The sequence below is a fragment of the Vanellus vanellus genome, assembly GCF_965231255.1.
Source record: "Vanellus vanellus genome assembly, chromosome: Z".
Classification (NCBI taxonomy): Eukaryota; Metazoa; Chordata; class Aves; order Charadriiformes; family Charadriidae; genus Vanellus; species Vanellus vanellus.
This window is the reverse complement of record NC_138908.1, coordinates 84,805,701-84,831,360: the sequence shown is the minus strand read 5'-3', so window position 1 is coordinate 84,831,360 and position 25,660 is coordinate 84,805,701. Positions and strand designations below refer to the sequence as shown.

The 25,660-nt window shown below is 44.7% G+C and overlaps 1 protein-coding gene across 1 annotated transcript in view; it reads left to right on the top strand.

The window, feature by feature from the left end:
* Positions 1 to 669: 669 nt before the first annotated feature.
* Positions 670 to 25,660, top strand: part of LOXHD1 (lipoxygenase homology PLAT domains 1) — a gene marked incomplete at both ends in the record, with an annotated part of 152,507 nt that continues 127,516 nt past the window's right edge. Inside the window, 2 exons of the mRNA XM_082498034.1 lie at positions 670 to 889; positions 20,883 to 20,997. Coding sequence (XP_082354160.1) covers positions 670 to 889; positions 20,883 to 20,997 — 335 coding nt within the window. The remainder of the gene's footprint in view (positions 890 to 20,882; positions 20,998 to 25,660) is intronic.

Genomic DNA, 25,660 nt, shown 5'->3' with positions numbered 1-25,660 from the left:
CAGACCAGTGCGATATGGTTGCTTGGTGGGTCTCCTTTTTCACCTGCCCATCTGTCTTATAACCACACGACTGGATAGCACTAAGTAATTTTTCATGAGGTTTCTGAAGCTGCTACATGTTATGAGGAGGAGAAAAGCCTCTGTTTTGTTCTGTCCTGAGCTAGCATATGAAGGACAAGAAATGACTTGACCATGTGCCCTCATCTGACCATTTTTCTAGGGAGCTGCAACCTTGATTGGCACGTCCTGATACTGTAGACCCAGATTGTCAACTGACCCTGATCAGGGGCTGAGGTGGCACTGAAAAAAAGAGAAAGTTCTCAGCACGAACCAATGAATAAATAATAATAACGAAAAGGAGAAAACCCAAAGACCAGGAGAGACAGAAGAGGGAGGTGCCTCAGTCAAGGAGGTGACAGAAGGCAGGAAGAGTCAGAAAGAGGTGACCTGTCAGCACCCGTTGGCTGGGAAGGACAAGGGACTCCAGGACATACCTACGCTGAGCTCGTGGGGAGGAAGGACACCTCAAAACGAGGGCAGCCCTAGGCAGGGAGAGGCAAGAGGACTAAAGGACTTCAGCAATTGGTGAAGGAGCCAGGGTCAGTGGCAGAAGTCAGGTTAAGGCAATCCTAGAGTGTTGTTTAAAGAGTAGGGGTGAAAAACAATGACATGAAAGAACAGACCAAAAAGAACAAAGTAGAAGAGGAGGAGGAGGGGGAGGAGGAAGAGGAGGTAGTGGAAGAGGTAGTTGAGGAGGCAGTTGAGGAGGATAGGGAAGATGAAAGCCAGGAGAAAAAAAGCAAAAAGAAATCAAAGTCCGAGGACTTAGAGAATGATAGGGAAGTGAAGAAAAAGAAAAAGAAAAAAACCAAGCGAAGAGAGTATAGTAGTGAGGAAGAGGACGACTATGAACACAGAAAGAAAAAGAAGAAAAAAGGCAAAAAGGGCAAAGAAAAGAAGAAGAAGAAAGGTGACAAGTCTAAGAAAGGAAAGACAGATGAGAATTTTTTGGAGATGTACGAACAGGAACTTCGGGACTATCATTCGGACTCCTCCAATGCGACAGAAGATGAGTACAACAAAAAAAAAGGTCAGCTCCATCGTTTCTCATCTCCCCTCTTGAGCAGGCAGTTACGCTGTTGGCCCTGCAGATGCCCATCTGGGGACCCTTCCTGGGGGTGCAGGGACTTTTCTTTCCTACGTGGGGAATATTTCTAATAAAATATGGAATTTTACTATGTGAGGTGGCACTGACAGATTGTGTCTGTACGAGCTTTTTGGTTTATGAAGTCACTTTGCCATGTGTGCATGGTACTGCTGTAATTACATTCTCCTAATTAATGTTTGCATTGTGGTGCTGCTCAGAAGCTGCAGTCAGCAGACTCCCCTTGTGTAAGCAGGATACATAGCAAAGATGCACGGTCCTGCTCAAGCATATGCGGCAGGAGCCGTGGCAGTGGACCGCTTAGGATTGATGCAGAAGCAGGAGGTCCACCACACCGTCTCGCTCTGGCTGTTGTAAGTAACCAAACAGGCTGGGGAAATATTGCTAGTTGTCTCTAAACCTAAACATGTCTTGTGTGTGGCAATTCGGAGAACCGAGCGTGCCTAAGGAACCTTGTAAAGTATCTCACGCGTGCGGTCTGGTTATAGGTTAACTATAACAGACGACTTCTGTAGTGGCGCCATACAGCTGTACTGGGAAAAGAACTCTCTGGAGGAGAAATGGGGCCCTCCCATATACACTGTATTTACACCATACGCATAACCTACTTCGTGTTGTCTCTTTTTGGGAGAGGGAGGCTACCTCCTCCTACACTACATTTTTTTTTATAGTAGAGAAATAGTAACTGCTGCACTTTTAAAGAAAGGAGTTCCAGAAAATTTTTATAATAATCTCTACATGGTCTTCTGCTTAGTTTCTCAAGAGTTTCTGCAGGGAAGGTAATAACTTGTGGTTGAAAGATTGGGGAATGAATTAAACCGGGTCTTGATTCTTGTAGTCCCTGTCAGAAAGTAAAAATCTTAGTCCAAAACTTGCAACACTTACTATCACGACAGCCCCAGGACCTCCAAGAAACTTGTCATGTGGCCAAAAGTCCCAATGGTGAACCACTGGCTGCTCCCTTGGATTGTGGATTCTCCTCTTTGACCTGTGGCTCAGTAGTTTGCGCCCTCAATTTCCAGATATTTACAGAAGCAAGTGCACACGTATGTGAGAGAAGAAATGGTGGGCAAGGGAGAGGAGAAAGATGTCGGGTAGGACATATGCAACCAATGAGTCATGGGGTTTTCCACCAGTGTATATCCATTACTGGTCCATTTGGCATCAAAAAGCAAAAGCTGAGGAGCAAACCCTAACTGCCCTGTCCTCGTGCTTGAGATTCAGCTATTCCCTCTGCTATCCACTGTGGTCTTCATATTTTGATTCAAAACAGATTTTTTGTGTGACTTAGTTACTGCTTTCATTCCAAAGGACCACTGAGTGAAGGGATTGTTGTTGGTCAGGCTTTTGAGAAACGTGACCTCTGCAAAGAACCTCCCAGAAGCTTTGGGGATGTCATCTGCCTTTGGTACTGGTGAATATTCAGTGGAGAGATATTTCAGTCCACAAGCTGTGATTCCTTTTGCTGTAAAAAGAAAAGAGAGATGTTGTAAATGTTTTATAAGCAGGGAGTCAATGGTGCCTGTGTCATCTGATGTCCTCTTTATCTTATTGTATTAGCAAACAGGAGAAGGGATCCCCTCTCCATCACATTTATTCGATGACGGAAGAACAAGGCAGATCCGGCTCCTGGGGACAGGAAAACAAAAGATATCAAGTGACTGGGTGATAGTGTATCTGAGAAAATTATAGCAGAGATAGCAGGCATTTTTAACTAAATTGCAGCTGTTGTCCATTCCTGTGATCCTGGTGTTAACGAGATTAGTTATTTATTAATACGTATTTGCAAAGTTACTTCTACGGTACAGCACGGATGGCTCTGGGGAGACCTTACTGCAGCTTTTCAATACTTAACGGGAGCTTATAAGAAAGATGGAGAGAGGCTTTTTTCCAGGGCCTGGAGTGACATGGCAAGGGGCAATGGATTTAAACTGCAAGACAGTGGATTTAGATTGGATGTAAGGAAGACATTCTTTGCAATGGGGGTGGTGAGCCCCTGGTGCAGGTTGCCCAGAGAAGTTGTCGGTGCTCCATCCCTGGAGATGTCCAAGGCCAGGTTGGATGGGGCTTGGAGCAACCTTGTCTGGTGGGAGGTAGCCCTGCCCAGGGCAGGGAGGTTGGAACTAGGTGATCTTTAAAGGTCCCTTCCAACCCAAACCATTCTATGATTCTATGATCTTGAATTGCCAATAATAGTGCAAACAGGTCACCCCCCATAATGTAAAGTTAATTGGTGCAAACAGTAGATTTCATAGAATCTTGTCCTTGGCAAGAAGTGCAGTAGATGTCCAGAGACCATTCATATAGCACCCTGGCTACCTAAGACCATCATTAAATCTTCTACAGGTACCAGCTACCTGGGGTTCAGAGACGATGTCTGCAACCTGAAACCTTTGCAGGAACTCCATCTCTTTCTGTCTCCATATTTTTGTCTTGATATCTCCAGACCCTAGTCTGTGACAAGGAAGAGGGAGACTGGCATGGTTTTTTATCCTGCTGCTCAGGTCTGGGGTCAAAGAACCAGGAAAGAAGGACCCAGTGTCACTGTATGTTTTCTGGGTGACTTCTGCCAAAGCCATGGATATCTCTGGGTTGGTAGGAAGAAGGAAAACGTTACTTTCCCCAAATTTGCTTTTATGCCACTAACTGAGTCTTCCCTCTGGCTGAGCTGATAGCTGCTGGCTTAGTGACTCCTGCCCCCAGACACCCAGGGGTTGTGGGAGATGGCGTCCCTCCTCTGCTGTGTCACAGTAAAGTGCCACTAGCTCAAGAGATCTTGGGGCTTCCCTCTCTGCATAGCTGTAGCTCACCAAGAGGCTTATCTCATTTCAGAGGAAAACAACCTTTTGGGGGTCCTATTGATGATAAAATCCTCTTTCTAATCTTTCTCCCCTCTCTTTTTCCTGCCGAGTCTCAGATCTGGATATTAAGGAGAGGGTATCTTTTCTTTAAAGACAAGAAAATCCTCTGGTAGGTTTTTCTTGTCTCTTGGAAGTTTTACTGTAGCATGTAGTCAGACGTGCTGCACTATGCTCACTTGGCCACCCTCTCCAGGGCTGGGGTTCCCAGGACTGTTTTGCAGAGGATGAAGGCAATTCCATAGATGGAATCTCTTAAATGACAGGTCTGTGTGTCAGTAAATGAAAGAAACTTAGGTGACTCGTGATGATCAAGACACCATAGAAGTCCATGAGAAACGTATGCTCCCATGGAAGGCAGCAAAGCTTGGATTAGCTCCCAGGAGATGCAGTACTTTGAGGCTGCTGTCATCTCTTCCAGGGACAGATGCTGAGCCCTTTGTATGAAACTGCTGGTTTGTCCATATTGCACAAAGGGTGAAGCTGAACTTCATTGATCTTGGCAGTGCCGATAATAATTATAAAATGAAGAAAGCTACTCAAGAAACACATATTTTTATTAACGCGTCGTCTCAAATGGTGATGGGAGGGGGGAAATCACCACTGTTGGTTTGTAAATAGATAACCGAGCTGCTCATAATTTCTTTTGATGTGCACCATCCGTTTTATTGTGCTACATTTATCATGTTCCTTTAGCGACTGCAGCAAAGAGCTACACAGAAAAAGCATTCAGGACATGCTGAGTTTATTGCGAAGTTCTGTTTAATGTAATTTAGCAGCAGAATGGAGGAGGAGAGCAAGTGCTGTGCGGTGGCCAGCTCTGAACCTCAGAGATGTATCACATACTTCTATGACAGATGATCATCAGTTGCAAATTCACCTGAGTCTTGTACCCGCTGATCTTCCCAAACCGAGCTTTGATTAATATTTCAAATAGGAAGGAACAAGGACTCCTCTTTGGAAGAAAGATTTTTTTCTCTTTACTGCCAAAATGAACTTTGGCTTTAGGAATGAAACATTCAGACTAGAGTTTTGTACTGGTGGCAATTTTATGTCTTCTGATCCATTAGGACATGCAAAGCATGCTACCAAGAGAAGGTGGTGTGGCACCTGCCTTGGAGATGTGGTGGGTAGCACTGAAGTGCAATTTTCAATAGTTACAAATGGCTGCACGAAATACGAATTTTTAAAAGTTTAGATCACTTTTAGAGTTTGTTAAATGGGTGTACTCAGGACAACTTTAACAAGACAACTAATTGTGATCTTAAAGTGTTGATTAAGTTGTGGGAGCATTTTCTAATATTTTTATGTAGGCACCAAAAAATCATTGGACCAGGCTATTAGACACCCCCCACTAATAACCTGTGTAGTCCCACTGGAGACTTAAAGTTGCCTGGAGGTGTCTTGCTGAAATGAGGTCTTATGAATTTGAAACGGGTAGTTAAAATGCTGTGAATAGTTAAAATGCTTGGGTAAGGGGGCTCAAGAGAGCTGGCTGCTATTGAAGCATCACTTCCTCCAACCTCAGGATCGGTGCATCCCGAAGAGCAAGAAATCAGGCCAGGGAAGAAGGAGACCTGCATGGCTGAGTAGGAACCTTCTGAAAAAAGCTCAGGTGGAAGAAGGAGCTTACAATAGGTGGAAGAAGGGGCTGACCACTTGGGACAAATATAAGAATGCTGTCACGATATGCAGGAAGGAAACAAGGAAAGCCAAGGCAGCCTTGGAATTGAAGCTGGCGAGGGATGTCAAGGCCAACAGGAAGGGTTTCTTCAAGTATATAGGAGACAAAAGGAAAACTAGGGAAAATGTGGGCCCGCTGTTGAACAAGACAGGTGCTGTGGTGAACCCAATGGGGTGCACCCTCGAGTGCTGAGGGAGCTGGCGGAAGACATTGCTGGGCCACCCTCCATCATCTTTGAAAGGTCCTGGAGAACAGGTGAGGTGCCTGAGGACTGGAGGAAAGCCAGTGTCACTCCAGTCTTCAAAAAGGGCAAGAAGCAAGACCCGGGAAACTACAGGCAGGTCAGCCTCACCTCCATCCCTGGAAAGATGATGAGACAGCTCATTCTGGGCATCATCTCAAAGCATCTGCAGGTAAAGAAGGTTATCAGAAGTAGTCAACATGGATTCACCAAGGGGAAGTCTTGTCTGACTAATCTGATAGCCTTCTATGATAGGGTGACTGGATAGGTGGATGACGGGAGGGCAGTGGATGTTGTCTACCTTGACTTCAGCAAGGCTTTCAACACTGTCTCCCACATCATCCTCACAGGCAAGCTTAGGAAGTGTGGGTTAGATGAGTGGACCGTGGGGTGGGTTGAACAGTGGCTGGCAGACAGAGCTCAGAGCATTGTGGTTAGTGGTGCGGAGTCTAGTGGGAGGTCAGTAACGAGTAGTGTCCTTCAGGGGTCAGTACTGTGTCCAGGCCTGTTCAATATATTCATCAGTGACCTGGATGAAGGGATAGAGTGTACCATCAGCAAGTTTGGTGGTGACACAAAACTGGGAGGGGTGGCTGACACACCAGAAGGCTGTGCCGCCATTCAGCGTGACATGGACAGGTTGGAGAGTTGGTCAGAGAGCAACCTTCTGAAATTCAACAAGGGCAAGTGTAGGGTACTGCACCCGGGGAGGAATAACCCCATGCATCAGTGCATGTTGGGTGCTGACCTCCTGCAGAGCAGCTCTGTGGAAAGGGACCTGGGAGTCCTGGTGGACAACAGGATGACCATGAGCCAGCAATGTGCCCTGGTGGCCAAGAAGGCCAACGGCATCCTGGGTTGTATCAAGAAGAGTGTGGCCAGCAGGTCGAGGGAGGTCATCCTCCCCCTCTGCTCTGCCCTGGTGAGGCCACATCTGGAGTACTGTGTCCAGTTCTGCGCTCCCCGGGTCAAGAAAGACAGGGATCTTCTGGAGAGGGTCCAGCAAAGGGCTACAAAGATAATTAGGGGATTAGAACATCTCTCTTATGAGGAAAGGCTGAGGGACTTGAGTCTTTTTAGTCTGTAGAACAGAAGACTGAGGGGGGATCTTATTAATGCTTCTAAATACTGAAAGGGAGGGTGCCAGGTGGATGGGAACAGTCTTTTTTTCAGTGGTGCCCAGTGATAGGACACAAACTTGAATATAAGAAGTTCCATCTAAACATGGGGAGGAACTTCTTTCCTGTGCGGGCGGCAGAGCACTGGCACAGGCTGCCCAGAGAGGTGGGGGAGTCTCCCACTCTGGAGACATTCCAAACCCACCTGGATACCATCCTGTGCAACCTGCTGTATGTGTCCCTGCTCTGGCAGGGGGTTGGACTGGGTGAGCTCCAGACATCCCTTCCAACCCTGACCATTCTGTGATTCTGTGATTCTGTGAAAGGTGCCTTGCAAGGAATAATAGCGGCTCTTCATCTTTGACCTCCATAGTTGGCCATCGACCTGCAGCAGGGTTGTCTCTAGTCATCCGTATGGAAAATCAGTATTGTGGAGATGAAGGCACCAGGCTGCCAAACCCACGGTGCAGCTGATGTGCCAGATGATGCCTGTAAAACCCACACCCGTGAGGACTGCGGTTTTCCAACATCGCTGCTCTCCTAACACCCCAAATACTTAAATCTGAATGGAATGTCAAGTTCAGTTTTATATCCTTAATTGCCTGTGGTTACTTTTTAGGCTGAATGTTTGGTTTTGGACTTTAACATAAAATATCTAAGAGTTCTGGAAGATAATCTGAACAAGATTTCACTGAGAAGCAGATGCTAAATGCAGATAAATATGTTCAATTCTAGTTGTGTTCCCTTCAACCCATGTGTCCCGTCAGCCTGGATGTTATGATCTGTAACATCCAAGGCATAGGGCAAAGTCTCCTTTCTGAGGATGGTGACCTTTAGAGGATGCAGAACTAGAACTTGATCACACTGGAATGATTCAAGAAGATTTGGCGATATTTACTTTTTCTTTCCCTTTTACTTTTTTTTTAACTCTTAAGAAACTAATTGTGATTCCTATGTTTTTAGAAAATCCAAGCTTTGCCTGGGTAGTTTTTTCATTCTCTGGTTGCAGAAAGAAAACGGAGGAGCTAATTTTGCTCACAGGTACAGCGGTTCCCTCCACTTGTGCATCAAATTACCAGTCTCAGGACTGTATTGGTATTTTAAGGTTTTGTTCCCATTTATACTTTGTTAAATATACAACTTCCAGGCTCTCCATGAAGCTGTTTATCATCATGTCCCTGGGTATTCGGACAAATATCTGAATAGTTTGCCATTAAAACAGCAGAATTAGTTCCCTGCACAGCCTCAGGTGAGGTGGTTTATTTGTCTGAGCCCCAGGAAAGCAGAGAGTCGCGGTGGGGTTGGTGTTGAGAGCATCTGACTGCTGCTGGCATGCCATGATTTACCAGGGGTTTCCATGTCAGCTGTTGAGGATGCAACCAGGACGTAACTTCCAGATTCACAACATATTTTTTTTGTCCAGTTAATGTCTTCTCTTGACTGACTATTGCTGCTCCAACTAATCTTTGTTTATTCTCAGTGCCTTGTGGGCACAGTGGTTTCTTCAGGTGTTGTCTAGAGGAGTTTTTCTTCTGCCTTTGGGTTTTCTTCCTTGCTGGACACAGCTGTGCAACACAATGTCACAAATACCTGAGTGGCAACACTTAAAACCAGCCTGAAAATAATAATTGTGGCTTTTGTTGATGAATTTATATGGATTGCAAAGCTCACTGGACACATATCGTAAAGCAGTTGTTTGTTGTTGCTGTAATTAGATGCGGCTGTTAGAAACTCTCGGTCTTTTCAGCACTTCACCCCATGATGTTCAGATCCACTCTAGTTTTCCACATCACTTCGGTGTCCTCCATTTTATAGAGATCTGTATCATAAAATCTTTATCAGACTTGCTCTAAGAGATGCAAGTGTTAATCACCAGATATTTGCAAAGAAGGAAGAGGTAGGAGGTGGGAAGGTCATAATTTATATCGATTCATATTTGGGTTTGTTTTTTTTTTAAATCCTTTCTAAGGTGCTAGTTGGATAGTAGTAGCTATCTGTCACGAATGATTAAGTCACGGTTGTATGACAAATTCACAATGGCATCTAACAATGCGCATGTCAATATAGGTAACACACGTAACTTGTATTTATAATAAGCTTCTGACAGGTATCCATCCCTGCTTATGCCAAGCATCAACATGAAGCACAGCTGAAAATCAGGTTTCACGAGCAAAAGGTGCTGGTTCCTCCACTGAGAGCTGCATGGTGTCACCCTCCGGCTTGCAGACGATGTGTCAGCCATGGGGTGACGTTCCCTGCTCGCAGCATCATCCGGCCCTCGCCAGCAGTGGCTTTGCCATCTGTTGGGTCCTGAACAGGGTCCTGCTGGATTGTCTGCCTCAGGCCGGGTGGTATTGAAACATGTCATTGTCGGTGTGTTTTACTCTGCGAAACCAACTCAGCCGTTCCCCAGAAACAAACAGGGGGAGATGTTGTGCCTTGCTTATGTCAGGGAACATTCTGCATCCAACACCTGCAGCGCCTCCAGGCCAATACTGCTGGGGAGTCAGCAAAAAAAAATGATCTTCGGTGAAATGGCTCTTCCTCCTATCTGGGTGTTGGGGGTCAGAGCTGGCAGCAAGGAGAGCATCTCTCCTTGGTTTCTGTTGTCCTGCTGCCTAGACAACTAGAGGAAAGTGGGGCCCTTGTTTGAAGATGGTCCTAGAGGAACATGAAAGACAGCAAGGAATTACTTTCAGTTACGCTCTGCAGACAGATTGCTCCACCACAGACTTTGCTCTGTGCTGCAGGTAAAATCAATATCATATTTTACCCAGGCTGTGTTATAGACTTCCCACTGGACAGCAGTGTCTAATGTTCTTGTCCACAGTTGTGATTCAGAGATGCCTGGTGTCCTGGCAGGCCCTCCTTGTCTCCCAAAGATAATGGAAGAAATGGAACAGGTTTTTCTCGCAAATGTTTCTCTCCCCTGAGGCACAGTGTTCCCCTCCAGCGTAATTTAAACTTGAATAACAAAGAAGTCGATTGCTAAGCTAACTCTACTTTGCTGTTCCAGCAAAGAACTGAGATGTTTTTTTCCTGGTGGTGCTAAGGCAAAAGCACTTTTAAGTGATAGCTGGAGCACCAGATGAATCGAGTTTGGCTTCCTACGGTGCGTGAGAATGAAATGTTGATTTTGCAATAGCTGATGAAGTAAAAGAAACTCCAAACCACAATTACTCTGCCTGTGGGAACAGACGGGACAGTATTCAGCTTTGGATTTATATTTTAAGAGGTAAATGATGTTTCAGAGCTCAAGATAATGCTATCTGTGTGTACTAGTGATAAGTTTGCAGGAAACTTCCCTAATTCATGTCCATGCAGTGTTCTCAAAATGCAAGATACTATTAATTCTGCAACTCTTTATATAATCTATGAGTAATAGAATGTATAACAGTCTGCAGACAGCCCAAATATTCATGGAAAAAATCCCTCTCTTTTTATTTGAATAATTAATTTGGCATCCATGCCAGACTCAAAAGCTGCTTTCGTTAAAGCATATAAAGAGCAAGCAATCTCTCATAGCATGTGAGGCTCAAACCTGTTCATAGTTTTGCCAATATGAATCCAAAGTCATTGTGCTCAAGTCAATGGAGTTAGTCAGGATTTGCCCTGGAGTGAATGAGAGAAGAATTTGACTCATTTTGTGTATGACAAGAGATTATTTCTCAAACTGTGCCTTGTGAAAACAAACAAGTGCTGATTTCAAAGGCCCGTCTTCACGGTGGGTAAAGGATGGTCCTGATAAAACTATAACCATAGTTAGTATTTAAGCGGTGTGTTCATGTGCACAGAACATCATTTTAGCATACATAAACTGTAACAGTCAGCACAGACCCTTAAAAATTTCCAAGTATTTTGCATCGCTGTCAAGGTACTTGTCAGGTGCTCCAAGACAAACATACGCTGAAGTGCTTCAGTAGGAGCCAGAGTGATTGGTGCTTTGCATGAATCAACATTAAGTGAATATTGAGAATAATCAGTGAATTCCCAACTGGAAATAGAGTGAAGTACAACCAACCATTACCGCTGCTGAGGTAAATGTGTCCTGCTAAACGGATGCATCTGAAGGTAGCTCCAACAGCCATAGCCTCAAAGCAGTTTGTGTTGGTTTGGGTTTATATTCAAGATGAAGAAGGCATCTTGCTGGTTTCTTCCACTACTTTGGTGTAGGAGGGTTTGGTTCTTGCTCACCTTGAGTGTGCAGCCTAGAGGTATGAGTTTGCATATCTCTTTGAGGAAGCCCGTAGTGATGAGGGGGATGAGGTTTAGCATGGGTGTGCTCTATGATGGTATGTCATAGATCAGCTCAGAGAGAAGCAAATCCTCTCCCTCTACTCTGCCTGATGAGGCCACATCTGGAGCACTGTGTCCAGTTTTGGTCTCCCCGGTTCAAGGAAGACAAGGAACTACCGGAGAGAGTCCAGCGGAGGGCTACAAAGATGGTCAAGGGACTGGAGCACCTCTCTGATGAGGAAAGGCTGAGGGACTTGGGGCTGTTTAGCCTGGAGAAGAGAAGACTGAGAGGCGATCTCATCAATGCTTATCAATATCTAAAGGGTAGGCGGCAAGAGGATGGGGCCAGACTCTTTCCAGTGGTGCCCAGCGACAGGACAAGGGGCAATGGGCACAAACAGGGACACAGGAAATCCGGGCTGAACATGAGGAATAACTTCTTTAATTTAAGGGTGACAGAGCACTGGCACAGGCTGCCGAGAGGGGCTGTGGAGTTTCCTTCTCTGGAGATATTAAAAAACCTGCCTGGGTGTGTTCTTGTCCAACCTGCTCTAGGTGACCCTTCTTTGGCAGGGGGGTTTGGACTGTATGATCTCTGAAGGTCCCTTCCAGCCCCTGCCGGTCTGTGATTCTGTATAAAAGGCAGAGACACTGGAGGGTGTCAGTGCACTGTAGGCTGCCTCCAGGACACCGGTGCTTATGTTCAAACACAGATGTTTCATGTCTGCAGACACTTTGGAGCTTTCACCCCCTCTGCTTGCCTGCCCGTGCTGGGAAGCTCTTGTTTCTGCTTTCCCTCTTCCTTACTCAAGCTCTTTGATGACCCCTTGTTAGCTTTGCTCTTTTATTCCACCTTTTTAATCATTATTGTGTCATAACCCTTAATTATTTTTCTATGAAGGGCCAGTCTTGCTAGAAAACAGTTAGGCGCTGTCATGAGCTCCAGCTCGATTCTCCACATTCACCATATGAGAATGTGACCCGAAGGGATCTGCAGCCACTGCCGTAGTTGGTGCTAAGTCCCATGTTGTTGGAGTCATAAAAACCTGAATTTATCAGCCAAAGCACTCTTCTGCCCTGAAGATATTCCTTCCTTGTGGAGCTAAGGGAATTTTGTATGCTCTTATCTAGAAGATCTCAGTCTCTGTTTGTCAGTCTTTACACCTGTACGATAATTTTAACAACCATTTGGAAGTGAGTGTTTCCCTACTCTGGCCACTGAATGGATGGGTTTATAGCATCAGCTCTTCCTGCAAGACAGGGGAATGGATGTAAGTTCTTCCAGCAATGCTGCAATGTAACCTGATACTGATTTTATGCTGTCTGTATCTTGCACTTGAAATGACCACTTTTGAATGATTATTTTCAGTAAAAAACCCCTAATGTCTATTATTTCCTTTATTGAGCTTGTATATGCCCATGAAAAGCAGTAATAGGTTTGCAGTCCACAGCAAATCAGTTCTGTTTAGCTTGCTGACACTTCCACCAGTTTCCGAAGTCCTCGTGCCAGATAGTTGAGCAGAGGAGTCAGTTGAGGATTCAGTATCTACCAGATGAGATAAGTGAACCAAATTCCACTTGATTGAGATAATATTTGGAACAAAAGAGTCTGTATCAGTGGCTGTATTAAAAGCTTTATATTGACTCTGCCTAGCCCACTGGGAGAAAAGCAGGATTTGGAGACTGCCCTGAAAGTCAAGCATTCCCACACTAAGACTGTAGATTACTGTAACTTGGACGCTAAGAATAGACTTACCTTGATCTTGAGGGTGAGATTGTTTGCCAATTAAAAGCACCTAAACGTAGGCGTGTTCCTGTGGGCAGTGCTCCACACAGCATGCCTATGTTCAAGCTGGGATCCTGTCACCTCCCTTTTGCTTTTGTGACCTCTCTTTGGGGATCCTCTATGCACGATGTGTGATGAACTCAGCCAACACTGGTAGGAAAAGCATTAAGGAGTAGCACAGGTAGGCAGAAGCATCCTAACACTGGATTAATGACCGAGCAGCAGCTCAGGTGAAGAAGCATGGGCTTTTGTGGCATTCTGTCCGTATTTGTAGGGAGGTGGATCACCAATGCCAATATTTGACAAGGGGACGTGGGAATGTCATGGTTTGCACCTTATGTTTGACCAAGCAGGAAATATGGGTATGGTGGGTGCAAAGCTACCCATCCATGGAGAGGCTGAGGGATTTCTACCAAAGTACATCTTGATGTACTCACGTTGCCTCAAGTTGCACCAGGGGAGGTTTAGATTGGATATTAGGAAAAAATTCTTCACGGAAAGGCTTGTCAAGCACTGGAACAGGCTGCCCAGGGAAGTGGTGGAGTCACCATCTGTGGAGGTATTTAAAAGACATGTAGATATGGTGCTGAGGGATGGTGGACTTGGCAGTGTTAGGTTGATGGTTGGACTGGATGATCTTAAAGGTCTTTTCCAACCTAAAAACTTCTATGATTATATTCTACAATCCTATTTGTAAGACCAGCAGGAATGCATATAAGGAGTTGGTTTTCACACTATGGAAGCTAAAATGTATTGCAAAGCTCTGAAGAAAGTTCTTGTTTCAAGTCCTTCAGACTAAGACTGGAAAATGAGAAACTCTTGAGGTGTGCAGCAGGTAAAACATTACAATATCTGTTTACAACTGGTTGCTCAGCTGACTCTGTGTAGGAGGTGTAAGTGGGGTTGAACCAATCCTCTCAAACTCCACTTTGAGAGCAGATCTCTTCGAGGATCTTGAAGGTTCCCCAGTATAATTCTCACTGATGTCAGCCAGCCGAAAGCAAAGCCACATACAAACATATATACATCTCATAAATTAGTAAGGGAAGAGGTAGACTTTGTGGATGTATTTGGAAACTTCAAGGGTAACTATAAAATCCCCACGGATGGTCTCTTTACAGGATCACAGAATGGTCAGGGTTGGAAGGGTCGTCTGGAGCTCACCCAGTCCAACCCCCTGCCAGAGCAGGGACACATACAGCAGATTGCACAGGATGGTATCCAGGTGGGTTTGGAATGTCTCCAGAGTGGGAGACTCCCCCACCTCTCTGGGCAGCCTGTGCCAGTGCTCTGCCGCCTGCACAGGAAAGAAGTTCCTCCCCATGTTTAGATGGAACTTCTTATATTCAAGTTTGTGTCCTATCACTGGGCACCACTGAAAAAAAGACTGTTCCCATCCACCTGGCACCCTCCCTTTCAGTATTTAGAAGCATTAATAAGATCCCCCCTCAGTCTTCTTTCTCCAGGCTAAAAAGACTCAAGTCCCTCAGCCTTTCCTCATAAGAGAGATGTTCTAATCCCCTAATTATCTTTGTAGCCCTTTGCTGGACCCTCTCCAGAAGATCCCTGTCTTTCTTGACCCGGGGAGCCCAGAACTGGACACAGTACTCCAGATGTGGCCTCACCAGGGCAGAGCAGAGGGGGAGGATGACCTCCCTCGACCTGCTGGCCACACTCTTCTTGATACAACCCAGGATGCCGTTGGCCTTCTTGGCCACCAGGGCACATTGCTGGCTCCTGGTCATCCTGTTGTCCACCAGGAATCCCAGGTCCCTTTCCACAGAGCTGCTCTGCAGGAGGTCAGCCCCCAACCTGCACTGATGCATGGGGTTATTCCTCCCCAGGTGCAGTACCCTACACTTGCCCTTGTTGAATTTCAGAAGGTTGCTCTCTGCCCAATTCTCCAGCCTGTTCAGGTCACGCTGAATGGCGGCACAGCCTTCTGGTGTGTCAGCCACCCCTCCCAGTTTTGTGTCATCACCAAACTTGCTGATGGTACACTCTATCCCTTCATCCAGGTCACTGATGAATATATTGAACAGGCCTGGACACAGTACTGACCCCTGAAGGACACTACTCGTTACTGACCTCCCACTAGACTCCGCACCACTAACCACAATGCTCTGAGCTCTGTCTGCCAGCCACTGTTCAACCCACCCCACGGTCCACTCATCTAACCCACACTTCCTAAGCTTGCCTGTGAGGATGATGTGGGAGACAGTGTTGAAAGCCTTGCTGAAGTCAAGGTAGACAACATCCACTGCCCTCCCGTCATCCACCTATCCAGTCACCCCATCATAGAAGGCTATCAGATTAGTCAGACAAGACTTCCCCTTGGTGAATCCATGTTGACTACTTCTGATAACCTTCTTTACCTGCAGATGCTTTGAGATGATGCCCAGAATGAGCTGTCCCATCATCTTTCCAGGGATGGAGGTGAAGCTGACCTGCCTGTAGTTTCCCGGGTCTTGCTTCTTGCCCTTTTTGAAGACTGGAGTGACATTGGCTTTCCTCCAGTCCTCAGGCACCTCACCTGTTCTCCAGGACCTTTCAAAGATGATGGAGGGCGGCCCCGCAATGTCTTCCGCCAGCTCCCTCAGCACTCGAGGGTGCATCCCATCAGGCTCCATGGACTCGTGGATATCCAGTTTATCTAACTGATCTCTCCTCATCAACCAAGGGAAAGTCTTGCCTCCTCCAGATTTTCTCTGTTACCCGCAAACTCTGGGTCTCCCGAGGACTGGCCCGAGCAGTGAAGACAGAAGCAAAGCAGGCATTCACCCTTTCACCAACTCCACCTTCTCTGCATCATCTGTCACCACAACACCTGTCTCATTCAACAGTGGGCCCACATTTTCCCTAGTTTTCCTTTTGTCTCCTATATACTTGAAGAAACCCTTCCTGTTGGCCTTGACATCTCTCGCCAGCTTCAATTCCAAGGCTGCCTTGGCTTTCCTTGTTTCCTTCCTGCATATCGTGACAGCATTCTTATATTTGTCCCAAGTGGTCAGCCCCTTCTTCCACCTATTGTAAGCTCTTTCTTCCACCTGAGCTTTTTCAGAAGGTTCCTACTCAGCCATGCAGGTCTCCTTCTTCCCTGGCCTGATTTCTTGCTCTTCGGGATGCACTGATCCTGAGGTTGGAGGAAGTGATGCTTCAATAGCAGTCAGCTCTCTTGAGCCCCCTTATCCTATAGACCTCTCTCCCTTGGGATTTGTCCAAGCAATTCCTTGAAGCGATCAAAGTTAGCCCTCCTGAAGTTTAAGGTTTCAACCCGCCCTGTCATTTTGTGTATACTGCACTTAATCCTGAACTCAATCTTCTCATGATCACTGCAGCCCAGTCTGCCCCCAACCTTAACATCTCCACCAGTCCTTCTTTGTTTGTCAGTATTAGGTCCAGTAGTACACCTCTCCTGGTGGGCACCTCCACCACGTGAGTCAAAAAGTTATTATCAATGCACTGGAGGAACCTCCTGGACTGTACGTGCCCAGCTGCGTGGCCTTCCCAGCAGATATCAGGGTAGTTGAAGTCCCCCATGAGAATCAAGGCCTGTGATTGTGAGGCGATTCTCACCTGTCTGTAGAAGGCCTCATCAACTTCCCCATTCTGATCAGGTGGCCTGTAATAGACACCCACAACAGTGTCTCTCATATTGCCCTTCCCCTTAATCCTTACCCACAAGCTCTCAACTTGCTCTTCATCTGCCCCCAGGGAGAGCTCGATACATTCCAGTTGCTCCCTCACATAAAGAGCGACTCCACCACCTCGCCTCGCTGGCCTATCTTCCCTAAAGAGAACACAGCCCTCCATGACAGTGTTCCAGTCATGTGAGCTATCCCACCACGTCTCAGTAATTGCAGTGAGATCATGGTCCTGTGACCGCATGCAGATCTTTAACTCCTCTTGTTTATTCCCCATGCTGCGCACATTTATCTGCAGTCAGTGGTTGCTTCTACTGAGGAGGGTTCTAAATAGTGAGATACAGCCAAATCTGGAGTGATACACCAAAACCTTATTCTACCCTGAAAAACTGTGCTATAATTTGTCTTTAGCTGTTGGACTGAGCAATAGCCCTGAAGGAAATCTTTAACTGATTATGTGCATCAGGGTCAAAGCATGGGAAAATAGCAATCTTTGTACTTCATTACTTTGCAAAGAAATATTGCAGTTTTGTTGGTTTGTTGTTGTTTTTTTTTTTTATTTTTTTTTAACCCTTCATTTTGACAATATAAACTGGATGGATTTGTTTTTTTAACTTTATCTGGTGATAAGCATATATTCCACATGAGACGGATGCAGGTAGAGGAAAAGAAAAGTGAATAAACAGTTGACCAAACTTATTTACACACTACTTCTGTTAAAAATTAATTGGGACATTCTGGAGAATTTGGGCAGATATTTTCCATGAGCAGAGGGGTTTTAAGTGCTGACATCTTTGCATCATAGAGGTAAATCTTTGGTGAGTATTACAGCCCACAATCCTGAGAATATTCGCAGTAGTGATGGAGGTGAATCCTCAATGGGCAATTCATACATCTTGAGTGGTGGAGAGGGGTTTGAAACATGGGGGCTTAAAATGAGGAAATCCCATGAGACCATCCAAAAAGAAAGTAAGGAATTTGGTGGGAAGGGAAGACCTAGGTCACATGATGAAACAGATGCAATACTTGAGATATTTAACTTCTGTTAAATTTTTTCTTAAGATTTTTTTTTTTTTTAAGATTTTCTTAATCTTCCCCTTCAAAGCTGAAGCACTGAAGTAGCAAAATTGATCTTTCTAGCCCATATTCCACCCTTGGTTAGAAGTGTGACTTCCACAGAAATCCAATTTCAAGCTTTTCAGCTAATTCAGCTTTATTGTCCCAAATTGTAAACTACAAGATGTTTATGCTTGGGATTTGTTAAGGTTGGACATGTTCTCTCAAAGCCAGAATATGCGATTATTCAGGAGCAGAGTCCTGCGGTGGTTAAGAAATGCCACTAGTCTACAGTTCTTGTCGTCTTATGTCACAGACACTGTTCCCAGCAAAGGGGCTTGGGGTACAAAATGAAAACAGTGCTAACCACAGCGTATGCTCCATAATGACATGTGTGACTTGGGCAAGGCACAGCATGTCTGTCCCAGTAAAACCTGCTCTTCCAAGTGCCGCTTGCTTGCCGTGGTGCGTGGAGGCTGAATTTGGGGTTATGAATCTCAAGGGCAAATTTGTACCTATTTGCGGCTTGTGTTTTCTTGCAACTGTGAGAATCACATTGTGGGAATTAAAGAATGGTTTTGATTTTTAAGGTGGGGGGGAGTATTGTGATTTGTTGGTGGTGTTGCCTTAGACAATTTCCTTGTATCCCATCATCTCATTTGTTGGGATTTGGAAAGTGGAAGTAGATCAGCTTGACTTACACCTTTTGTAAGGAAAATCCTGTTAGATGTATAGATGAGGTGACGTCAATACCTATAGAGGGGCAGCAGACTGGTTCAGGAATGGGTTTCGCTTGATGTAGCGTGGGCAGATGTAACATGACAGACTCTGCCTGCCACATATGACTTATTATTCCCAGCACTTCTCTCGCAGTACAAAAAGAAAAACAAAACAAAATAAAAAAACCTCACTAAAAAAACTGCCTGAGCTTTAGAAAGGTCTCTGGGAACTTATGGAGTGTTGTGATGACTCTTTTTTATTCTCCTTTTTCATGTCGAAAATGTCTTCAGCCACCTTCCTGCCAGCAAGAAGCTGGGCACAACTTGACCTCACTCCCTGAAAGGAGGAACAGGGCCAAATTTTCCTAAGCCTCTGTGGGGAGAGCGGGGGTGATACATTGAAGGCCCTTTTCTCCAATGAAAGCTTGCAGAGGGATGCTCAGCTGTTAGCTGTGACTTTGGCAATACCTATAGGATGCTCTGACAGTGATAAGCACTTCCATGGTACAGCTAAGTTGCGATATGGTTTGAGATGGCCAAATGTAAAAGGCTGATCTAAACAGGTGCAGCAATACTACAACTTAATGACGTAAGCTCGCTGTTTCCAAAGCAGAGTTGGTTCAGCACTGAAAACCATGAAGCAATCAGTGGTGAATCACCGGGGCAGGGTGGATTACGAGTCTTCCTCCTGTTAATGGCTAATGCGAGGACGTTGTCTGTCTCTCCGTGCTATGCCAAACATCTCCTGTTGGCATGTGTGAATGCTAACAGGAGGAAGGTGAAATGAAAACATTGTTCGTACATATTACTCATATGCAAGCTGTGGATTTCATATATTCTATTTTTTTTTGCAAAGAAATCTCCTCTTCCTTTGAGCCCATAAATGAAATACACCAAGTCAAGGGATTCTCAAAATTTAGCCAAGCATAGATTGTAACATATTGTATTTATTATAATAATGTCCCCTTCCTGTCCTATTTACATTTGTGGAAAGGTGACATTAGGAAAATATTGTGGTATTGTTTTCTGTCTCGGTGCAATAGAGCCACTGGAAATGAAGAGTGGTTTCTAATCAGTTTTACATGGGTGGCCTGGGTTTTGCTCTAGCACTCTGTCTCTATGCTTTTCACTTAAAAAGGTGATTTAATTTCTTCTCCGTGATGCTTTGAGGGAAGAGTATTACTGAGGAAAAACATTTGATGCTCAGACTAGAGAGTCTCAATACATTTTTTGTCTCTTTTGAATATATAAGAGATATAGTGAGGGAAAGATGGGCACTAACAAAATACATAACAGTCCTGATGCACCTGGGAAGAAGGACATTTTTACAACATTAGTTCTGAGAAATCGCATCCTTAACAGTCAGGCTGTGCAAGATGAAATGATGAAACTTTAGTCTTTCCTCCATCTTATAGGTCTGAGCCTGAAATATCATTATTAGCTAATGACCATCACGTGGTTGAAAGCCAAAAGGGGTCATCAGGATGCTTGGTGTGGCCATAGGTGAAGTTTTATAATTTCCTCCAATCCCTTCTGTACTGAGCCAACAAAGACACGTTCTTCAGAAACGTAACCTCTTTTCAAGCCTGAAACATTGTTCAAACTTTACTCATCATCCTGCTTAAGAACTGTGTGTCAGACTGTAATTTGAATTTATCTAGCTTTACTTTCTGGCCATTGGGTCTTGTCATGCCTTTCTCCACTTGAGTAAAAGCCTCTTCTTAACTCGTGTCTCTCCCAAGAAAATATTGATGTGTGGTAATAAAATCACCACTCAATCTACTGCTTGGAAAGGTAAATTGATAGAGCTTTGAAACTCCAATTTAAGCATTTTCCTACCTCATTCTCCTCATGATTTACCATTTGCTCTCTGGTAAAGTCTCCAGAACAACTGAAATGCAAACTTTCTGGCTGTAGCTGTTTCTCAGCTTCATACCAATGTCTTATGAGAGCAAACAGGAAAGAGTGCATTGTGTTGACATGTGCATAAATGAAAAATGACTCAACAGCTTTACTCTAACACTTCACATAAATTCACCTGTTATTGGTAATACATGCACATGCATTACGGTAGGGGAAGTGATGCGTTCACAGACAAGTGCTTTATTTTCAGCAAAATCCATCCTAACTCCATCCCTCTCTGCCCATGTAAAGTGTCTCCAGCAGTTTTAGTTTGATGTGATGATCTTCACCAGTTCTGTTGATCCTTAGCACTGGTCATGCCCTGTCCAAGAGATGGGTTTGTTTTGGTGGTGGGTGCAGAAATCCATCTCTGGAGTCTGTATTTCAGCTCAGGTTTGAGATGGCTTGGATATATATTGTATTGGCTGAGGGGTTTCTGCCATTGTCCTAATCTTTCTTTTCTCCTTCCGCAGTTTACGAGGTGGTGACAGTGACAGGAGATGTCCGGGGAGCAGGAACCGACGCCAACGTCTTTGTAACTCTCTTTGGAGAGCATGGGATTACTCCCAAGACTCATCTCACAAGCAAGTGAGTATCTGGAAGGAAATCTGTATCTTTGAGGCCTGCTCTTCAGGAACTTTTATTGCATTTTGATGAAATGTAATATTGTGCTGATGGATGCGAAGGGGATAAATCTAAAAGGTATTTTGAGATCACCAGGGAAATCTGAATTTTTGCTGTTGCATATTTCTTACCAAACCCCTTGCAAACCTGCATTCCTTTCTGTAGGTGGAAATATGTGCTCAGATCCATATTCTATAAAGCTCACACTTGCAAGGTGCTGGGGGGGATGCTTGCTTTTCTTAAAGCTTAATTTAGGAGCTCCCAATTTAGGAGCTGAGAATATTCATTGCTTGTTGGAGTGGGCATGATGGGCCATGTTTGCATGCCTGAGTCCCACTGAGGTCTCCTTGCTAAGTCAAGTACAGAGATAACTGTCCTTGAATGTTTCTGAAGAGTAACTCAGTGGGTTTGAAGTAATGCTGTTGATCGGTAACCACCCACACTCAGCCATAGGAAATCTGAGACAAGCAGAAATGGAAGAATTTGAGCTGTTTCCTAATTTAGGCTGTTTCCATCCTATCTGATATATGCTTGGTAACACGTCATTGTGGTGGCACTGTTCTGCTTTCCTCCAGCTGATGCCAATGCCACCCTCTGGATGCAGCTTTTCAGTTCTTATGACTATGTTGAACTCAGTGGAAACCATATTTTATAATTTAAGAACTGACTATGAGGCTTCTGACTCTCTCAACAGCTCTTTCTCTTTTTTTTTTAAAAACAAAAAAGCGAGCATCAGGGCTAGCAGGTGCTCCGCTCCCATGAAAGGAAGGTGACTTTTAACAAAGTCCCAGCTATGAGTGTACCAATTTTCCCTTAGCCAGACAATTGCACTAAGAGGGAGCAGAAATCCCTTCTCCATGGGGTCTAGGAGAGGCTGTGAGTCTCTGTTTTTTGGTATTCTTATTGTTTTGGTTTTCTTGAAAATGTGCTTCAGAAATTATTAATCCTGTGCTAATGTCACACGGTAACTTCACATTTTCTCCATTTCTACAGCACCGACAAGAGGTACCTGCAGCTATTTTAAATTTTACCCTCAAAAGAGCTTCTCTTCCCAGTGAAGCAACTCAAACATGAGAGTCTGTAAAGAAAATGATATGGGAATGGTAAAGAAAATACATGAAATTTCAGCCCTGTTTGCCATATTTGAAATTCAGAAATCAGAGCTAGCCAAAGGAGTTTCATTATCCCATCATCTCCGGAAACACTAGGGAGAACTTGCTGATTGTATATCATACACCTATACAAAATGCTTTGTCTCTGTTCTGGGATTTTCATCCAGACATCCCAATGAACTTACAAAGCTGAATACCATTTCTCTTGATTTGACAGAGATGGAAACTGAGGCAAGGAGATAAAAAGGACATGGCCCCATAGCAGAGGTCAGTGGCAGAGGTGGGAGCAGCAGCAGCTCTGCTGGAGGAATTGCTTCTGGCACCCAAACATGCCTCGTAGTATTTGGCAAAGCCATCAAGGCAGCATCTACTTTCCAGGGAGTTTTCTTGTGGTCAGCATTTACATAAAGAGCCATTTCATTGTGAAAGTGCTGTTCTGCACGTGGCTATGGACAGAATCCAAATATTACTTTCCAAAAAAAAACCCCAAACTGTATGTCCTTTAGAGAAGAAGTCAGGAGATCTATAATAGATTTCTTGATCAGCCGTGACTAGTTGTACAAGCCATCTTTGCTGGCACTCTGGTGAACGCATGCTCTTTCCTCCTGCGTTCACCATCATTATTGTTTTTTTGTGAAAGAAGGAAAGAAGGGACACGCAGGGATGATTTTAGGTTGCAGCAGCAGCAGTCTGAGCTTGTTCAGACCTGGGTCAGCATTTTGGGCTTGGTCCCTGTTGCTGCAGAGAGCAGATGGCTGAGGTGTTGGTAAGCAAGGATGAAAGGCATGGGAAACCAACCTTCTGCAGTTCACGGCTCTTAAAACCGGTCCTGTAGGAGGTGACCGCTAGAACTGCAACTACAGCTTTCCACTGGGGGTTTCCCAAACATCAGGGAAATTTCTGCGTCTCTAAGCAAAGTCTGGCGCGTTACAGTGCTTCATCAAGGAACAGCGAGAGAAAAGCTAGTCCGAGCGTAGGAGTTGAATGCAGATCTGCTCTAATTGATAGTCTTGTCTCCTAAATACGAAGCAAACCATGAACTAGTCAGTTTGCCCCAAAATTTATTATGCAGCTTTGTGAATATGGCAAAAGGATGGAATCTCATGCATCTTTCAACTAAATGTTTACACGAGTTCATTTATGACTGCAGATGCATGACATTTTATAGGCGTTTACATTTCCCCGTGTATGACAGAAAGCTAAAATATCACGCATTGCCTAAAGATGGTACTACCATTTCAGCTTCTGGTTAGAATAGGTTTTTCTTATTTCTTTTGTGATTGTGTGCTCGTAGTGAAATACATGACATTTCAGATCTTTTTGTCATGTGCGGTAAAAGGAAGACATGGCAAGCTGATGAAATATCATGTGTTTTTAACATTGGGCAACAATAAAGGAACTGTGAAAAACAGACACAGATCTTCAACATGACTGGTCAAGAGAAACGTCAGTTCTGGAAGTGGCAGCACCCAAATTCTGTCCCAAAGGATGCATTTATTTAGGCCAGGATGTTTAGCCAAGGTCGTATTTGGGTCTGTGAGGAACTGGAATAAATCCTCTGCATTTTCTGTCTGCCTGTTTGGGGGGACAGTAACCTCCAGCACAGGCGAGGAGGTGGTGGATGGGTGCTGGCAAAGTGTTGCTAGACCCCAGCCACTCTTGGCAAAATCCCTTTTCAAAACCCAGCTCACAAAACTCTCCGGTTCCCCACCTGCCATCCTGCACCAGCTACAGCTCAGCCAGAAGCTAAAAGTCCTACCACAAATAAGGTTCTTTCCACAGGCTCCATCAGGGGCACATGGGTGGACACCGAGGCATTGCTTGGTGGCATTTTGGCAGCTGCTGAGACCTTTCCTACAGGCTTGAGCAGCTTCTCCATAGTCCAATGCCAACCAAACGGCGCTGACCTTCCGTAGCATTTTATTTTTCCTTGCTCGTGTGCTTTTCACCATGCTGAGGCTGTGATAGGATAGGACCGACTGCAAAACTCAGCCGGGAAAGCTGCTGCCGGCTCATTCACAGTGTTTAGTAGCAAATTTATTTATTTGTTGTTAGTGTAAAGGAATCCACTTTTCTGTGTCAGGCTAACCTATTCCAGCTTGTGACAACTGCAATAAATATTCATGGGGAGATTTTTTCTTAAAAAAAAGAAAGAAAGAAAGAAAAAAGAGATAGAAAAGATTTAGCAGCTATGGCAGTCTGAAAGAAAGATGAAATAATTGGTGACAGCTGGCTTTTTACTGAATTTGAGGAATTTTTGAATTTTTATTTCCTATGCTGAATGCCTTTAATTGACAGTCCCTTCTACCTGGTCTTGGGTTGCTATACAGACCTTTTCCTGTTCCTAATGCCAGCAAATATATATGAATTGCAGAGTATGTACGTGATGGTCTTTAGAGGATGTTAATGCTTGTAGGTCTACTACAGCTGAGCCACATGGAGATGCAGATCTGATTTTGTTGTTTAACCGCTCTGGAATAAATAAACAAATACAGGGAAGCAAGATCATTTACTCTGAGTAGTTAATATAATAAGTTAGGAAGTGCTGGGAAGTTGGTGTAGAAGTGGCTGTTCAGGCTAGGAAGGAAACGAACCCCAAGTGCAGTGGCGGACGACTTCGTGTGTTGCTGCTGAAGCACTTCTTCAGACACGAGTAGCGATACTTTTCCTTTAACGACACAGGATGTTTCCTATTTTGAAGCTGCTTGTGTGGCATTTACCATACTCTGATTTATGCCCATACAAATCTGCAGCACTTACACTGCACTCTGAAGACTTAATGATCTGGGGCAGCGTTAAGTGAGAGCACACTTTGGAGTCTATACTTGCTTCTGAAAAAGAAAGTAAGTGAGAAATTTCTTCTCTCTCTTGCTCAGGCGTATTGGCTAGCCTGTGTTTAGCATTTCAGGAACAAAACCACCTGAGAGGGTGCTTAGGCAGCTGTGTGGGACAACCTAAAGATAAAAGCTGGCAGAATTGGCTTATGTATAAATTGTAATCCACCTGCAGCTGCGCATGTAGCATCTGGTGGTACCAGCTACAAGGAAGGTCAGGCTTAGAGGAAGAAACAGGAATTTACTCAAAACATGCAGACTTTTAAGGGAATTCTGCTGCTCGACCAGGTCCCTGTTGATAAGCGCCAGCAGCATTTTTCAGGCTGTAAAGCCTGGCCAGTTTTCCCATGGGATAACTATAAGGTGTCTTCCTGGAACAAACTCAACCTTTCTGCCTTGGTCAAAATCCTGCCCCTACCCCCAACTCTTTAATCTCAGTCTTAAAAATGTCTGAGCTCATTCTCATTAAAATTTTCAAAAAAAAATTCTCCGTGGGGGTGGCATAGAGATTTTCAGCAAAGTAAAATTTGCCCCTGAATTTGGCAAAGTGGCTGCAATTCAAAATGCCGTTTGATATTGGGAAACGCTGAGCAACCTTTGCACGGTTGCCGATGGCACTATCTGCTTTGTATACAGTTTCTCCAGAAAATAACAGCCAAGCTGCAGATAACAAAGACATAA